The sequence below is a fragment of the Anneissia japonica genome, unplaced genomic scaffold (genome assembly GCF_011630105.1).
Source record: "Anneissia japonica isolate Jap-2015-1 unplaced genomic scaffold, ASM1163010v1 scaffold502_len386481_cov162, whole genome shotgun sequence".
Classification (NCBI taxonomy): Eukaryota; Metazoa; Echinodermata; class Crinoidea; order Comatulida; family Comatulidae; genus Anneissia; species Anneissia japonica.
This window is the reverse complement of record NW_022756308.1, coordinates 366,860-381,209: the sequence shown is the minus strand read 5'-3', so window position 1 is coordinate 381,209 and position 14,350 is coordinate 366,860. Positions and strand designations below refer to the sequence as shown.

At 34.9% G+C, this 14,350-nt stretch overlaps 1 protein-coding gene across 1 annotated transcript in view; it reads right to left on the bottom strand.

Moving 5' to 3' along the window:
- Positions 1-103: 103 nt before the first annotated feature.
- LOC117124185 (ectonucleotide pyrophosphatase/phosphodiesterase family member 7-like) overlaps positions 104-14,350 on the bottom strand; it is a 25,051-nt gene continuing 10,804 nt past the window's right edge. Inside the window, exons 2-7 of the mRNA XM_033270340.1 lie at positions 8,301-8,460; positions 7,171-7,320; positions 6,232-6,683; positions 4,640-4,780; positions 4,153-4,281; positions 104-2,746 (exon numbers count right to left, since the gene is read on the bottom strand). Coding sequence (XP_033126231.1) covers positions 2,570-2,746; positions 4,153-4,281; positions 4,640-4,780; positions 6,232-6,683; positions 7,171-7,320; positions 8,301-8,460 — 1,209 coding nt within the window. The 3' untranslated portion in view covers positions 104-2,569. The remainder of the gene's footprint in view (positions 2,747-4,152; positions 4,282-4,639; positions 4,781-6,231; positions 6,684-7,170; positions 7,321-8,300; positions 8,461-14,350) is intronic.

Below are 14,350 nucleotides of genomic sequence, written 5' to 3'. Positions count from 1 at the left end.
TATATATATATATTATATATATATATATATATATATATATATATATATATATATATATATATATAAGATGACGTACAAAAAATTATCATAGCATACACAACACTGTGTTATAATTACATTTATTTTAAGTCCAGTCATAAACTCTATTTATTTAAAAATTAAACAGACAAGGACAGATCAGACCGAAAACGATTGAGTACAAATTTTACATTATCATATAATAATATAATAATATTATAACCATGTTTCGTATATTTACTAAATATCCTTTATCTTGAACGTTACATAAGCTCTTATGTTTGTATTGTAAGCATCAACATCTTATAGTTTACGTGTTAATATAATTATAAATATTATAGTCTGTGTAATTACCAAAATGTGTTACTTTTAATCATCATTTAAAAAGATATATCGAATTGCACTAATACAACAGTAGTTATCCGTAAATAAGAAATGCAAATTAGTTCAAATAAATTATTAAGTATAGAAATAACTGAAACGTTTGGTAAATACAATTTCAATTGATGTTATTGCTAATAGTTCCAATTCAACTATTAGCACAAAAGAAAAACAAAAGGAATAAATGGTAGGCCTAGTGGGAAGTGACTCAGCTGAAGGAGAAATATCAGTAATTTGAAAGAAAAACAGAGCTGATAGCTGCATGTACACTTGATTGCGTAACGCCTATGAACACTTACTGGCTAAATTCAGGGGCCCGACCCTTATAGGCCCCAGGGTATTAATCCGCATGATCTTTTTTGCCAGGACCACGGAACCCAATCAACCAAACAGAGCCCGTTAAGGAGCAAACAATGTGAAAACTTAAATATACGCTATTTCGATCGTGCTTTCCCCTTACCACAACTGGCCCTGCGTGGTCCCTGAGTCCAAACGGTAATACCCGACGAAACCTTAGCCATGGACCGCTTACCCCTTAGTTAAGCCTCTGCCAGGAAGCAAGTCTACATCATATGTCACCAAGGAACCAAGAATCAATAACGATTTCTAAATTCAGCAAGATTGTTGGTGCTCTTTACTCTTATGAAAGGCAGCAACATTCCTTGAGAAATCAAATTTATAACAATCCTCTAATTACTCCAAAACCACAACAAATACATTTTCGATTTAAATTTCATCAGTGTCTATGGTCTCAAGCATTTCGAAACAAAATTTTAACACAATCTTCACTCAGTGCTTTTATTGTCGCATGGCGGCCCCGTCCCAGATTTTTCTCAAGATCTGCCTCCAGTTATATTCTTAAGTACGTACCAATCTAACATTTAAATAATAGACTCTATTAACACTACGAAAGTTCAAAACGGATATAAATTTACTTTCCGCATAATAATTGTAGAATCCGACTTAAATCTGGATCACTTTTTCTTCGATTGGTCTAATGAGTTTGAAAATGCCAATACAAATATGATTAGGTAACCAAATTGACTGACTGTGAATAAAGTGTCACTTCGGAACCACGAATTATGCTGCTCTGAAATATTGTAAGGCCAAGCTGAATAAAATTACCATTCTTCTTTATAGTCTAATCGATTATCAGAAATATTAGTAGGCCTACAGTACACATTGTTTTGATCGATATTAACTTTATTTTAAGCATTTACATATATTCAGTAATAGGCTTACTATGATGGGTAATCATTGTTTTAGAGCGGGTGGATTTTTAAGGTGAGTAGAGATGCAGCTGGCAAGGGCCCCATACATTAAAAAAAGTGCTAGTAAAAGGGGCACCGTGGCATTACCGCGGGCTCACTTCGACTTGGAACTGGGCGTTTCCCAAAGAGCACAGGTGTTACATATCTGGTCGAAGCTCCACAGTAAAATGAGGGTCGTAGTATGGGGGCCCTTCCAATAAATATGCCATAGAGTGTGTTTGTGGGATTTAGGTGCATTTGGGTTTTTTTTTTAATTGTAGACAAATCACCATATTGTCGAGAAGCTTTAGTGGAGTGCTGGGTAGAAGTAGGGGTCCCTGGCCTGTCTGGAGCCTATTTGGGCTGGTACAGAGTCCTAGAAAGCACATGCATTACGCCACTGTTAAGGCTGGTAGTAAAGTGGTAGGTGGTAGAAGTAGGAGGGTTTGAAGCCCCTTTTGAGTTGGGGCCCAGGGCTGCACCCCTCCCCCGAGAGCTCACGGGTATTATGCCATTTGAAATGAGGGTCCTTTACCTCATTATTAAAGTAACTCGCGGATGAATAAATCAGGAATACGAAATGAATAGCATAAGAATTATTGACCGTGGAAAATGTACCATGTAAGAATAATGTATCTAATACCGGGGAGGATCCAGGAAAAAAATATGGGTAGGAGGCGTGTGACGTGCGAAGCACCGAGCGGAGGAAGGGCGGTGGATTTTGTGTTTAAATGCTCAACCATAGACACTGGTACATGGGATTTAATTCGTGTACTTTAGACCTGCTATTTTAGGACCCTAAATAGAAAAACAAAGACTCAAAAATCATAGGCCTGTGTCTTAAACAAAAAGAGGAAAGATTAAGATTAACTGTGATTAGTGTAAGAACCACTACGTGGTTGTGCAGCAAAATGGCAAGATCACGCATTATATATAACATGAACTACTGCAACAAGGCATGCTATTAAATTTAGTGTGGATACTCCATTTCCGCCGGTACCACTACTCGCCATGAGACCACCGTACCTTTCTCTTGATCCGTTGTTTGGTGCTGGATGTAGGTTCAGTATTTCACACATCATCGGGTATATATCGACCTAATAAAGAAGCCAGCAAATTCTTATGAAAACATATATTTCAGTATAAAAACAATTTAAACTAGAATTACTACTTTACACAAAACTTTAGGCCAAGGCCTACATTTTTTGGTGTGATATCACACCAATATATCCCACTAAGTCCAAACAAAAAGTTTCCAGTAGGGTCTCCTTGTGGATAGTTGGACAGAAAACAGGGATACTGTTCCCCTACAATCTTCCGAAGAATGTACTGCGTGCTTTAACTAGGGGTGGCTCCAGAATTCGCCAGGTGGGGTGGGGGGGTGCTGGCAAAATCCCCGACGAGAAAAAGTGGGCGTGGTCGGGCGTCGCTCGAAATCTGGCCATTTATAGATTTCAAATGCTTATTCAATCGATTTTAGAGGCTTCTAATATGTAAAAAATACATATAAATTTTTCTCCTACTAATTGTGATTTTTCTTTCCGACGATGAGGGTGGCGGCGGTCTCCCTCACGCGGGGTGTTCCCCACTCCTGTTGTTAACGTGCAAATGGGCCATAACGAATATCGGACCAACGGCTTAACGTCTCATTCGAAAAAAGGTGCGCTACCGTAACTCGTTTCAGGGATGGGAATTGAACCAGGGACCTCAAGATCTCTATTGTTCAGAGCACACACATTGGCTACCACCAGTTAAGCCGACTGAGTAAATTGATTTGAATTTAATTCTTATTGAAAGTATATTTTCCAGCTGTATATAAAAAAGCGTCTATAGCGGGATTCGAGCCTGCAACGTTTCGCTTTCATGGCGAGCATTATGTCTTACCTCAAGATAACTTACTGACTTTTACTCTTATAGAAGACTAGCTGCCATACCATAGTAAATAATATTATTCATATAAGGCATATCAAGCTGCAAAGCATTGTAAACGCAATATCACCCAATACATAAATGAAACCTGATGAAGAGTTGTAACTGTTGTTTACATTAAATTTTAGCATATTCTTACTGGTGTTCCTATTGTTTCATTTTATTATTTTTGCCGATACAGCGATAAATTTTCCTGTACTTTTCCCCCGCTAATTTTCTCTTACCCTACCTAGGCTATATAGACATATACATATAACATTACTCTCCGTTTTGTTGTTTTGTCTCTGAAGAAATTTATTTCACGTTTGTCTTATTATTGACATGAAATTCTCCTGATGTTGACTACTGTATTTTGAAGCATAGATTTTATCAAAATCTATCTATATGTATACGAATATACACATACATAAATATTTATATAATCTACCAGTAATATATAGAGTCGACTAATACAAGTAATATATGTGCTACTTTGTAACAGTAGAGGACTGACATGTTACTGTATTTCAATAGATAGATTATCAATTTGAATGTTTGCGTGTTTAGGTAATCCTTATCACGTTATTGTGCTTACCCCAAAGATAGGTGGCGAATTGTAGTTCTTTCTGAACTTCGGTCCCATGGCGTAAAATATTGGTCTCATTGATTGCTCTCGATTGTCAAATCCGTGATCACCGACAACAGAGTTAAATCCAAGCCATTGCTGTGTATGTCAACAAACCAATCATATTACATTATAATTTGTCTTTTCGGAAATGATTATAATTTATACTTCTTATGATAGAATAAATAAACCCAAGTGTAAAATACATCTAGTATTTCAAATACAGTTTGCCCTAATGAACATGCAAACTTTTCGTCAAGGGATTATATATTTCAAAAAATATTTTTTTTTATCTTTAAATGAATCAATAATCACACATTATTCATTTCTGTCAAAGTTACTGGAGGTTTTGGATTTATTTATGACCCTCATTATAATAGTGTAATTCCGTTGATTTTTAATACCAGCAATATTAATGGTCGCCTTTTGTGAGTTGTATTTCACTATCAAATCTTACGGTATGAACATGCCAGGTTGGGTCAACGTAGCCAACAATTGGAAGAATACGGTCATTGTTTGAATAGTGGAAATACTCTGGTAAGTCTTTCTTCCAGTGAACGTGCATATGCGGATGAGCATTCTTCAAAGAACTGTACACCTTTAGAAAAATCAGTAATGATATTTTTAAAATAGAATAACGTTATTTTTACTATTCTGATGTTTGACATATGGGTTCTCTTTGACCAAGTTTGATGAGAGATCCAAGCACGGAAAGTGAACAAAGTGCGGGTAGAGAAACCTTATAGAGAAGCAATGTAGAAAAGTCAATCTCCTCTCATACTTACCCTATGGCAAACAAGTACATAAACTACACCCATGGAAAGTATTTAAAAAATTAAGTAAAATGAAACAAAACATGTCCAGCGAACCTGGAGTCTTTAAAATATTTGCCAGTCCTTACTTAACTGACATACTCAACTGCTCTTTTTCCAAATGCATTGTACTGTACAATAGAAGAAGCAGTTGTAGTACCATTAACTAAGAAAGTCCCTCCAACTGAGACCAATTTTCATTAAATCAATATTTTGTTGCTAAGGAATTGCTGAGGAGTTTATTTCAGATGGATTATTTTTTTAATATTTACATGAAAGTAGATACTAGTTTCTAGTTTCTAGTTTGGAAAGCTTAAAGTCAGGCTCCGGAGGAAAAAAAGTTTTTGGTATGTTGTAGAACTGATTTTTCTAAGACAGAAAAAAGTTGTTTGACGAAAAACTGGGGAACGGTGAATGAGATACAGATTTTTTAATATTTAAAAACTGGGGGAAAAAGGGGCGTAACTGCCCATTTTTACACCTTATTCCCCCAGATCTTTCTCTTTAAAAAAAAAAAACAATGTGTGCAATCAGGGAACAGTGAAATTTCACTGTTCCCTGGTACAATGTTATATAATTGTCTGAGTGTATTATTAACTTGAAAGTTGGGTCCATGTTCCAAATTATGATTGGTGCTGCCTCAAATTTCAGGTGTGTAAATATGTAGATGATCTTACCTGATATGAGAATTGGATTTGGACAATAATTCTACTGTTGGTGTAGCGAAAGTATTTCGTGCTTAACCATAAAATTGTCTAACGCATATAGTTTTGTTTTAGTATTTCCCATCCACTCTGTCTTCATATAAAGTAGGACCAAAGTACTAGGTGTGTGGTTGCAGGACAACCTCAAATGTATATAAAATATGTTGATATTTATGCTACTAAGAAGATACTTCTTTTGATATCGTTGATTTGGATTTAATGGATGCTCTTAACATGATTTAATGTGAATACATCAAAATAATTATGTGGATGTGAAAACAATCCAAGTTTGAAATGGGATAAAACCAAACATTATAAGAAAAAATGAGTCTATTTTGCCACGTGGCTGAAAAGACAAAATATGAACCTGAGTTACGAAACTGGAAGCAATTTGTTACAAGATATCAAGTTGTTTTATTACGTTGTTCTAACAGTATGAGCGTACAAGATGATAAAGAAGATGTCAAGGTCGTAAGTGATAAATTAAATATAAAAAATTGCATGATGTTATTACACTATTTCGAAACACGTACCTGATCCATTTTATCTTCTTTTGGTAGTATTTGAAATGTAGGACCGTAGTTAGCCATCATAAAGTCTGTATCATCACGACTAATGTAACTATTAAGTTCAATAAAGTTTTTATAAACGTAATTGAGAAAACCATGGTCAGCAGTGACGATGACATTTACAGTGTCCATCATGTTCTCTTCTTTTAGCCTTTCGATCATGTGTCTCAGGAGATCGTCCATTAGTTCTAAACTATTAATAGCTGGTCGAGAGCCGACTCCAAATTTGTGTAATTTATCGTCTGGCTCCCCAAAATATGTCATCACTATGTCGAGATCCTCGTCTTTTAACCAACTTATGGCTGTGTCCATTTTATTGGTGAATGAATATTCCTCCGAGGAGTTGACGAGTGTCGGCCGAATTCCCTTTATAGCAACATCACCACCTGGGTATCGCATTGTCCCAGCAGTCAAACCTGCGACAGGCAAGAGGTAGTATTACTGATATTGTACAAGAATATAAGATTTAATGCATTATTGTTCTATTTATGCAATAGGGCCTACTAGGAAGGAATGCTCATCACTGAGCACATGATGTTGCACATTGGTATTATTGCAAATCATTCTAATGATCTTGAGAAAATAGGGTGGAAGTGGAGGTATACAGCTCGTGAGAAACAATCCTGCAACACTGACAGTAATTGAACCCAGGACCCTGGGATTTGAAGGCAAGTATCTTAACCACCAAACTATTTTACTCCGTAATTGTACTTTCCTACTTTTCAACGTCAGCAAACTATAACAAACGTTTCATAATCATATTATTCAACTATAGGCACATTGGTCGTATACAAATAGATCTATTATAATATGACCTAAATATTAAAAAAAACATATTTGTTCTACATAGACATAGGTAACATAATATTTCAAATACCAATCTCAGAACATTATTTACTCTACCTTGCTTAATCGCTGTGACCCAAATTGGCTCAGCTCCTGTGTCAAACCATTCCTGGACCTTCAGTGAAGCAGAATAGGTCAGAGTTCGATTACCACTTACCGGGTCAAAGGCCAAGTTATGAATAGCGCCGTGGCTCTCAGCATACAACCCTGAAAAAATGAAGAATAATGAATATCAATAATATTTGTTGTAGAAAATAGGATGCGATGAATGCTCTTTGGTGATTGTAAATTTATTGTGGTAAAATTACTAAAATAAAATGTACAGTTTACCATTGCAGTATCCTGTTAAAGCAAGGCTGCAAATGGAAAATTGGTAGGAAAAGGTGGAAACAATTTTTCGTCAAACACCCATTTTGGTTCTCAGTTTTGGAAATCTGATCATATTTTGTTTAAAGTCGCATCCTCCATTGTACGATTATACTGTATCTTTTCAACATTTCTTATTAGTTCAATTGTGACTACCTGTGTTAAGTTTATGTCACATTTAAACCTTTAAATGCTATACCTTCATTAGTGTTATGTTACGAATATATTATCTATATTTTTCAAAAATACGTTTGTCAATGATGCATAGTGTTCTAAATTAGTGTTAGGCCTGTATCTCCATTTCTACATAATAAAGTTTCTAATTAATAAGTACTATGTTAATCTTGCTTTATGACATGTTACAACTCTACATATATATTTACATCTTTTTTCTAGCTCTCCTCCGACCCCTGCTTCAGAATATCACACTAGACCTATATATTTTCTTCTACAAACTTTTTTCTCTTCAATTGCAATCTATCCACCCTTTACATTCTCATCCCTCCATCCTTGTTATAATCACAGACACCTTAGGTTATTAATTTTTCTCGTTCTCATGCACAACAAGAACATCGTTACGCTCGTCATGATGTATAATAAAAAGCATGTATAAAACTTGTGTATTTTCCTTAATAAAACAAAAACAAAGCCAACGACATTTATTTTCTTCACCTTTATTCCTTGCTCTCCCGATAATTCGTTCCTTCCTTTCCGCCCACAATATTTTCTCATATCTCCTTTTCCCTCCCAATCTCCCTTTCTGTCAATTTTATTCCAACTCTTATTCCTATTTCCCTCTCCTATCCTTTCATTTGTTATACCTGTTGCTATTGTATACATATTCGGTAGTGACATCGTCGGAAACACTGGAATGAGGTATTCAGCTTTGACGCCCATTTCGGCAATGTAATTAAATGTCGGCAGGTCCTCACCAAACAGATCCCATCGCATTCCATCTGATAGCACGAGAAGGATCTTATCCTACGATATATAACAGTAAACAATGATATTAGGAATACACACATACGCACCCACACCCATCTAGATGTGTATAAGAGACAGATGTGATGGGTGCACGTATGTTCCAGATTATATAGTTGAACAGCATAAGTAAACAAATGAAATTCAAAGTTGACGTATAACGAAACATATAACTTCTATTTATCACGAATATTTCGGTCGCACCCGCGAACTTCCTCACTGGCACTATGATATATAACTATGACAGAAACAATAGAAAGCGGTGATATAGCATACAATCTGTGAGGCTATACAATAGCAATGCATCAAATAAAGGCAAGCGGCGATTATGATATGAAACAATATAATATTATCAGAAAGGTCGCATCATAATAGGTTGGACCTATACAAAGTGTCATCGGCTCATCAATAATACTCAAAATTAAAAGCAGTTTAATGGATCTCTGATTAATAAATGTGTATCCCCAAGTATGCCAAGATCTCTGTTTAACTGGTTTATATGTGTATTAAGACAAGTACCCAGCAAATCTCGGCGCAATTCGCTGGGCTTTGGTACAAGAGTATTGCCTATAATATTATGAAGCGCAGTTCGTGGATGGTATGGCCTGGAGTGTTTAAATCTTGTCTGACACTTGAAAGTTGGTTGTTACCGCTGCGACGTCTTGGCTTGTCGTAGGTGTTGTTGGTAGTGCGAATGGACAAGACGCAGTCACGACAAACGACGACAACGTTACGCCACTCACACGATGCCGCTGCGGTAGACCAAGATCTTTTTCACGGCTACGATTGAGCACAAATTTTTTGAACATTCCAAAAAAAAACCGTGCTCCATCATGATGACATCAAGATCCAATACGATGCAATACGATGAATTATTTTTGACTACGACATTTACGACGACGCTATTGCGATTTTTCAAAATTGAAAAATCGTGCTCTGTCGTAGCAAAATCGTGAATGTGGGAAAGGGGCATTACGTCTAACAGCACTCTAATGATTGTTCATTCGAATGTTGCCTCCAGTCTCACCAATGTAATTGCCATGGTTACATTACTATAGATCATATATAACATTATCTGCATTACAGTTCAGTGGGGGAACAGAAATAGAGTGATTAGTAGCAGGTATATTATAAAGGGTGTGCGTAGTTATAATGTCACATAATTGGCATATGGCATTGCCACAAGTTGTATTACCAAATTCTCTGGCGGTGTTGTGAGTAGGTAGTCTGGATGAAGTTAACAAGGATTTCAGGCTCGGGGCTCGACGTTGAGCGAGAACAGGTGGATTGACAAATAGTTGCTTGATGGAGTATCCTGGTAGTCTCGTTTGATTGTGTTGCTGAGATGCGAAATCCGAGGGTTAAAATTAAATACTAGCGGGCTACGTCTAAATTCTGTTTCTTGTTATATGTAAGGAGGGTCTCCTGAGGTTTCCTGACATTTTAAATAGTAAATAAATAGAGGTTAATAATGGAGGTTGAAGGTCAAAGTCAGGAAAGAAGGAAATCCATTTTCAAAATGATCAATTTTGCCTATTTTTTTTTCACAGAAATTCTTCTTACGTATGGCAAGCAGCATAAATAGAAAGAAAAAACAGAAATTGTTAATATGACGTTGTCAATAATTTTTAATATATATTTATTTAATTTAAAGGGTCAAAGCTCATGAATAAAATTTCAAATTTTCTAAATGATCCACAAAAGTATAATTAGTTTTAAAATTTATGTCTTACTAAATTGTAAATATGCCTTAATATAATTAGCCGGTTAATAGGTAAAATTCAAGAAATATGTCATATTTAGAAAATAATATTTAAAAGGCAAAATTCCACAGGATAGTCGTCATAACATTGTAACTAGGCCTATAGTTTAAATTAACTTGGGCTTATATTTTATATGGATAAATCTTACTATAATAAAAATATATTTGTATGACCTAATTAAGTTACTCAAATACAGCGGCAGGATATAAAAAGGGGTGCTAATATGTTTTAGAGTAAATAAATGCCTAGTTACACTACAACGATAACGATTAACAATAAACAAATGTTTATACTATGACGATTTTACCGTTTTTTCATGACTATTATGTTATTTGATTAGATTTGTGAAAATATTTGTATCGTTTACACGATAAATAATTACTGAATCGTACTAGTAAGAAACGTCTTGTATTTATCTTTGTTATAGGAATAATTGGGGTGTTTTTTTTTTGGAGGGGGGTGTTTAGCTTTATATTGTTGATGGCTATTGTCAAAGTATAAACCTTAACGCATCCCCATGTGGTCTGGGTTCGTTTAATCAAGTCTTAAAGCGTACATTATGTTCAACATGCCATTTTCCCTATTTCTGTTAATAATAATAATAATAATAATAATAATAATAATAATAATAATAATAATAATAATAATAATAATAATAATAATAATAATAATAATAATAATAATAATAATAATAATAATAAGAATAATAATAAGAATAATATATTTATATAGCACATAATGCCGGAGCTTCTATGCGCTTCACATAAACAGAAAAATAGAAAAAAAACAAACTAAAACACGAAATAACCTAAAACTAACCAAGACCGCCAAGAAAGTGAAAAACCATCACGCACCGTTTACCGGCAATTTAAGGTGCAAGACCGGTCAGTACATTATTCACAGCATGCCATAATGGTGTGGTTATCTAGCTGCCTATGACAAAAACTAAAAATAAAAAATTAGAGTGCACCAAAAAGGTGCGTCTTCAAAGCACACTTAAAGGAAGAAACTGTTGCAGAGGATCTAATATCGCAAGGTAGCGTGTTCCAAAGTTGTGCCGAAACAACAGAGAAACTTTTATCACCATATGTAGATGTTGATGATCTCAGAGTTTGCAGTCTGAGTTGAGATGATGATCTAAGACTGCGAACTGAGTGGTGAGGGTTGACCAGTTGTGTAATGTAAGCAGGAGTTGTTGATTGAAGAACTTTGAAAGTGGTGAGCAGTATCTTGAAGATAAGCCTTTTCTCAATGGGCAGCCAGTGAAGGTCATTGAGGATTGGGGTTATGTGAGCAAATGGTTTACTGCGTGTTACAATGCGAGCTGCTGTGTTCTGTATCCGCTGTAGTTTAGCAATTTCAGACCTGGGTAATCCATACAAGAGACTGTTACACCAATCCAGGTGTGAGGTAATGAAGACATGTACCATTCTGACTGTTGTTCTTCTATCAAGGTACTTTCTAATGCTGCCTATTTTCCTGATTCCTGAATATGATGCTTTACAGATGTTTTTAATGTGCTGCTTAAATTGCATTGATGAATCGAATACAGCACCCAGGTTCCTGACTTCTGCCTTGACATCAATAGCAGTAGAACCAATCGTAGCAGTGCTTATGGGGTTATAGTTTGAGAATTTGGAAACAAGATGGATTATCTCGGTCTTTGATTCGTTCAGTAGAAGATTGTTAGCTACAGCCCAAGATTGAACATCAAGAATACAAGAGGACAACTTGGTTACTGCAAGCGATCTGTCAGATGATTTGAACTTGTAGTATAACTGTACATCATCTGCATAAAGCATGACCCTGAATCCATGAGCTTTGATAAGTGGTGAATATGACAAACAACAGTGGTCCTAAGACCGAACCCTGCGGGACTCCAAAGTCTTGTTTCCTTTCATGAGATGACACACCCTGAATAACAACTGAATATTTTCGTTCGGTCAGGTATGATTTGAACCAGTTATAGGCGCTTCAACGAACCCCAAACTGGAGCTTAAGACGTTTAAAAAGTTTAAAATGATCTATTGTATCGAATGCAGATGAAAAATCTAGTAAAGCAAGAAGAACCTCATCTCGCTTATCATGAACTGACATGACATCCTCTTTTACCCTCAGTAGAGCTGTTTCAACACTATGGCCAGGGCGATAGGCAGATTGCGTCTCAGCTAAGAGGTTGTGTTGGTAGAGATGAGCTTGAAGCTGAAAGGCAACAACTCTCTCTAGAAGCTTGGCCAAAAAACTAATAGATTAAGAAATTCATTCACTAACGTTAATCGTATTGGTTTAAAAGTTAGCAATCTGTTTCTCAGTGATGTTGGTCGGTCATTCCATTGTCTGTCTGTCAGTCGGTCGGTTATTTTTGCAGCCCCATTGCATTAAATAATAGATTTTAAAACAGGAAACATCTTATTTTGATCTTGTTATTCACCGTATATATAACTCCTTTGATATATAACCGTTCCAGTTATATCAAATCTTCCTTTCTTTTGGCGTTTGCTGCTATCAGGACACAGTGGAGATGTATGTACACAAGAAGATGTAGAAGACAAATAGCATTTACAAAAATAACATTTATTCAATGAATATCCTAATTTCGTGTTATCTGACCCTACTATGCAAAATCATATGGCATCAGCATGTTCATTAGCCTAGGTTCCAGGCCCTAATTTTGGATTACTCGCTCTTTAAGTTTATTGTGCTTATTGCGCTCCATACCTAATTTATTTGGATTTTTTTGGTTGATTATTCTGTCTCAAAATTAACTTGCGTGTTGGTGGCGCTGTTCTGAATGAGAAAAAAATAATAATAAGGGACTTGTGTTCATTAGAGAATACAGTAACATGATCTATTAAATGCAAAAATTCTATAATATTGGTTACATTACAAGTTAAATGAATTCAGATTATTTATCTTGTGTTTTTCGAGTTGGCTATCTTGATTTATATCATATCATATTATATATATATATATATATATATATATATACACGCTGATTTATATCTGTCTCTTATACACATCTAGATGTGTATAAGAGACAGTGTTTATACTATGACGATTTTACCGTTTTTTCATGACTATTATGTTATTTGATTAGATTTGTGAAAATATTTGTATCAAGTTACCGTATACTTTATATAAAACATAAGTAACATACTATATAGAAAAAATTAAATATGATAATAGAAGGCCTCTTTTAAGTAGAACTATATAAAAAAAAAAAAAAAATAATAAAATAAAATAAAAAATTAGAAAAAATAAATAAATAAAGTAATAATTATAATTTACCTTGCATATCTTCAAAGCATTAATTACAAACGTGCTTGGATTACATTTACTTTTACTAATACTTTAATTTACTATTATTTAAAGTGTCACATTTGGCGAGTTTTGGTGCAAAATTTACATAAATGAGCGTAACAACTCAACCGTCTATTTGACATACACATTTACTACAAGGGTGTCATTTTAATACAAAATCACAGCTTAATTAAGTTCCATTTATCACACCGTTTAGAAAAGCACATTTTTCCTAGGGCTATATGCTTTTCAACTGCTTTTTCAAAGGAGAGTTTCTGTTTGAATTCCAACAATGTCGGCTTCTTATTCTTACATCGACATATACATAAATAGTACTTTGCACGTAAAACAACCAAGTTTATGTGAACATTAGTTTGAGAACCAAAACAAACAGCTTTATAGGACAATTCACTTCCATCTAATAAAAAATGCTTGTTAATTTCTTTCCAGAATTTAATAGTGATTTTACAGTCCCAGAAAAGGTGAGAAATTGTTTCGGTCTCTAAATGACAAAAAGTGCATTTTTCAGATTGTATAATATTTATTTTGAAAAGAAAATCTTTTACCGGCAGAATTTGATGTGAAAACCTGAACTGAAAGTATCCTAAACTCGTCGACTGCGTACAAAGACGTGGGGCAAGGTAAATATCAGGCCAATTCAGTTCAGGATCATTGAATTCTGCCGCCTATTTCATCTCGGAAACAAGAGTCTTAAATAAATTTTATAATAAATAAAGTGCACAATTCACATATAAACTTGCAAATTTTGGTGATTTTTTTTTACACTTTCAAGAATTTCCTCTTGATTACTTTGTACATTATGGTAT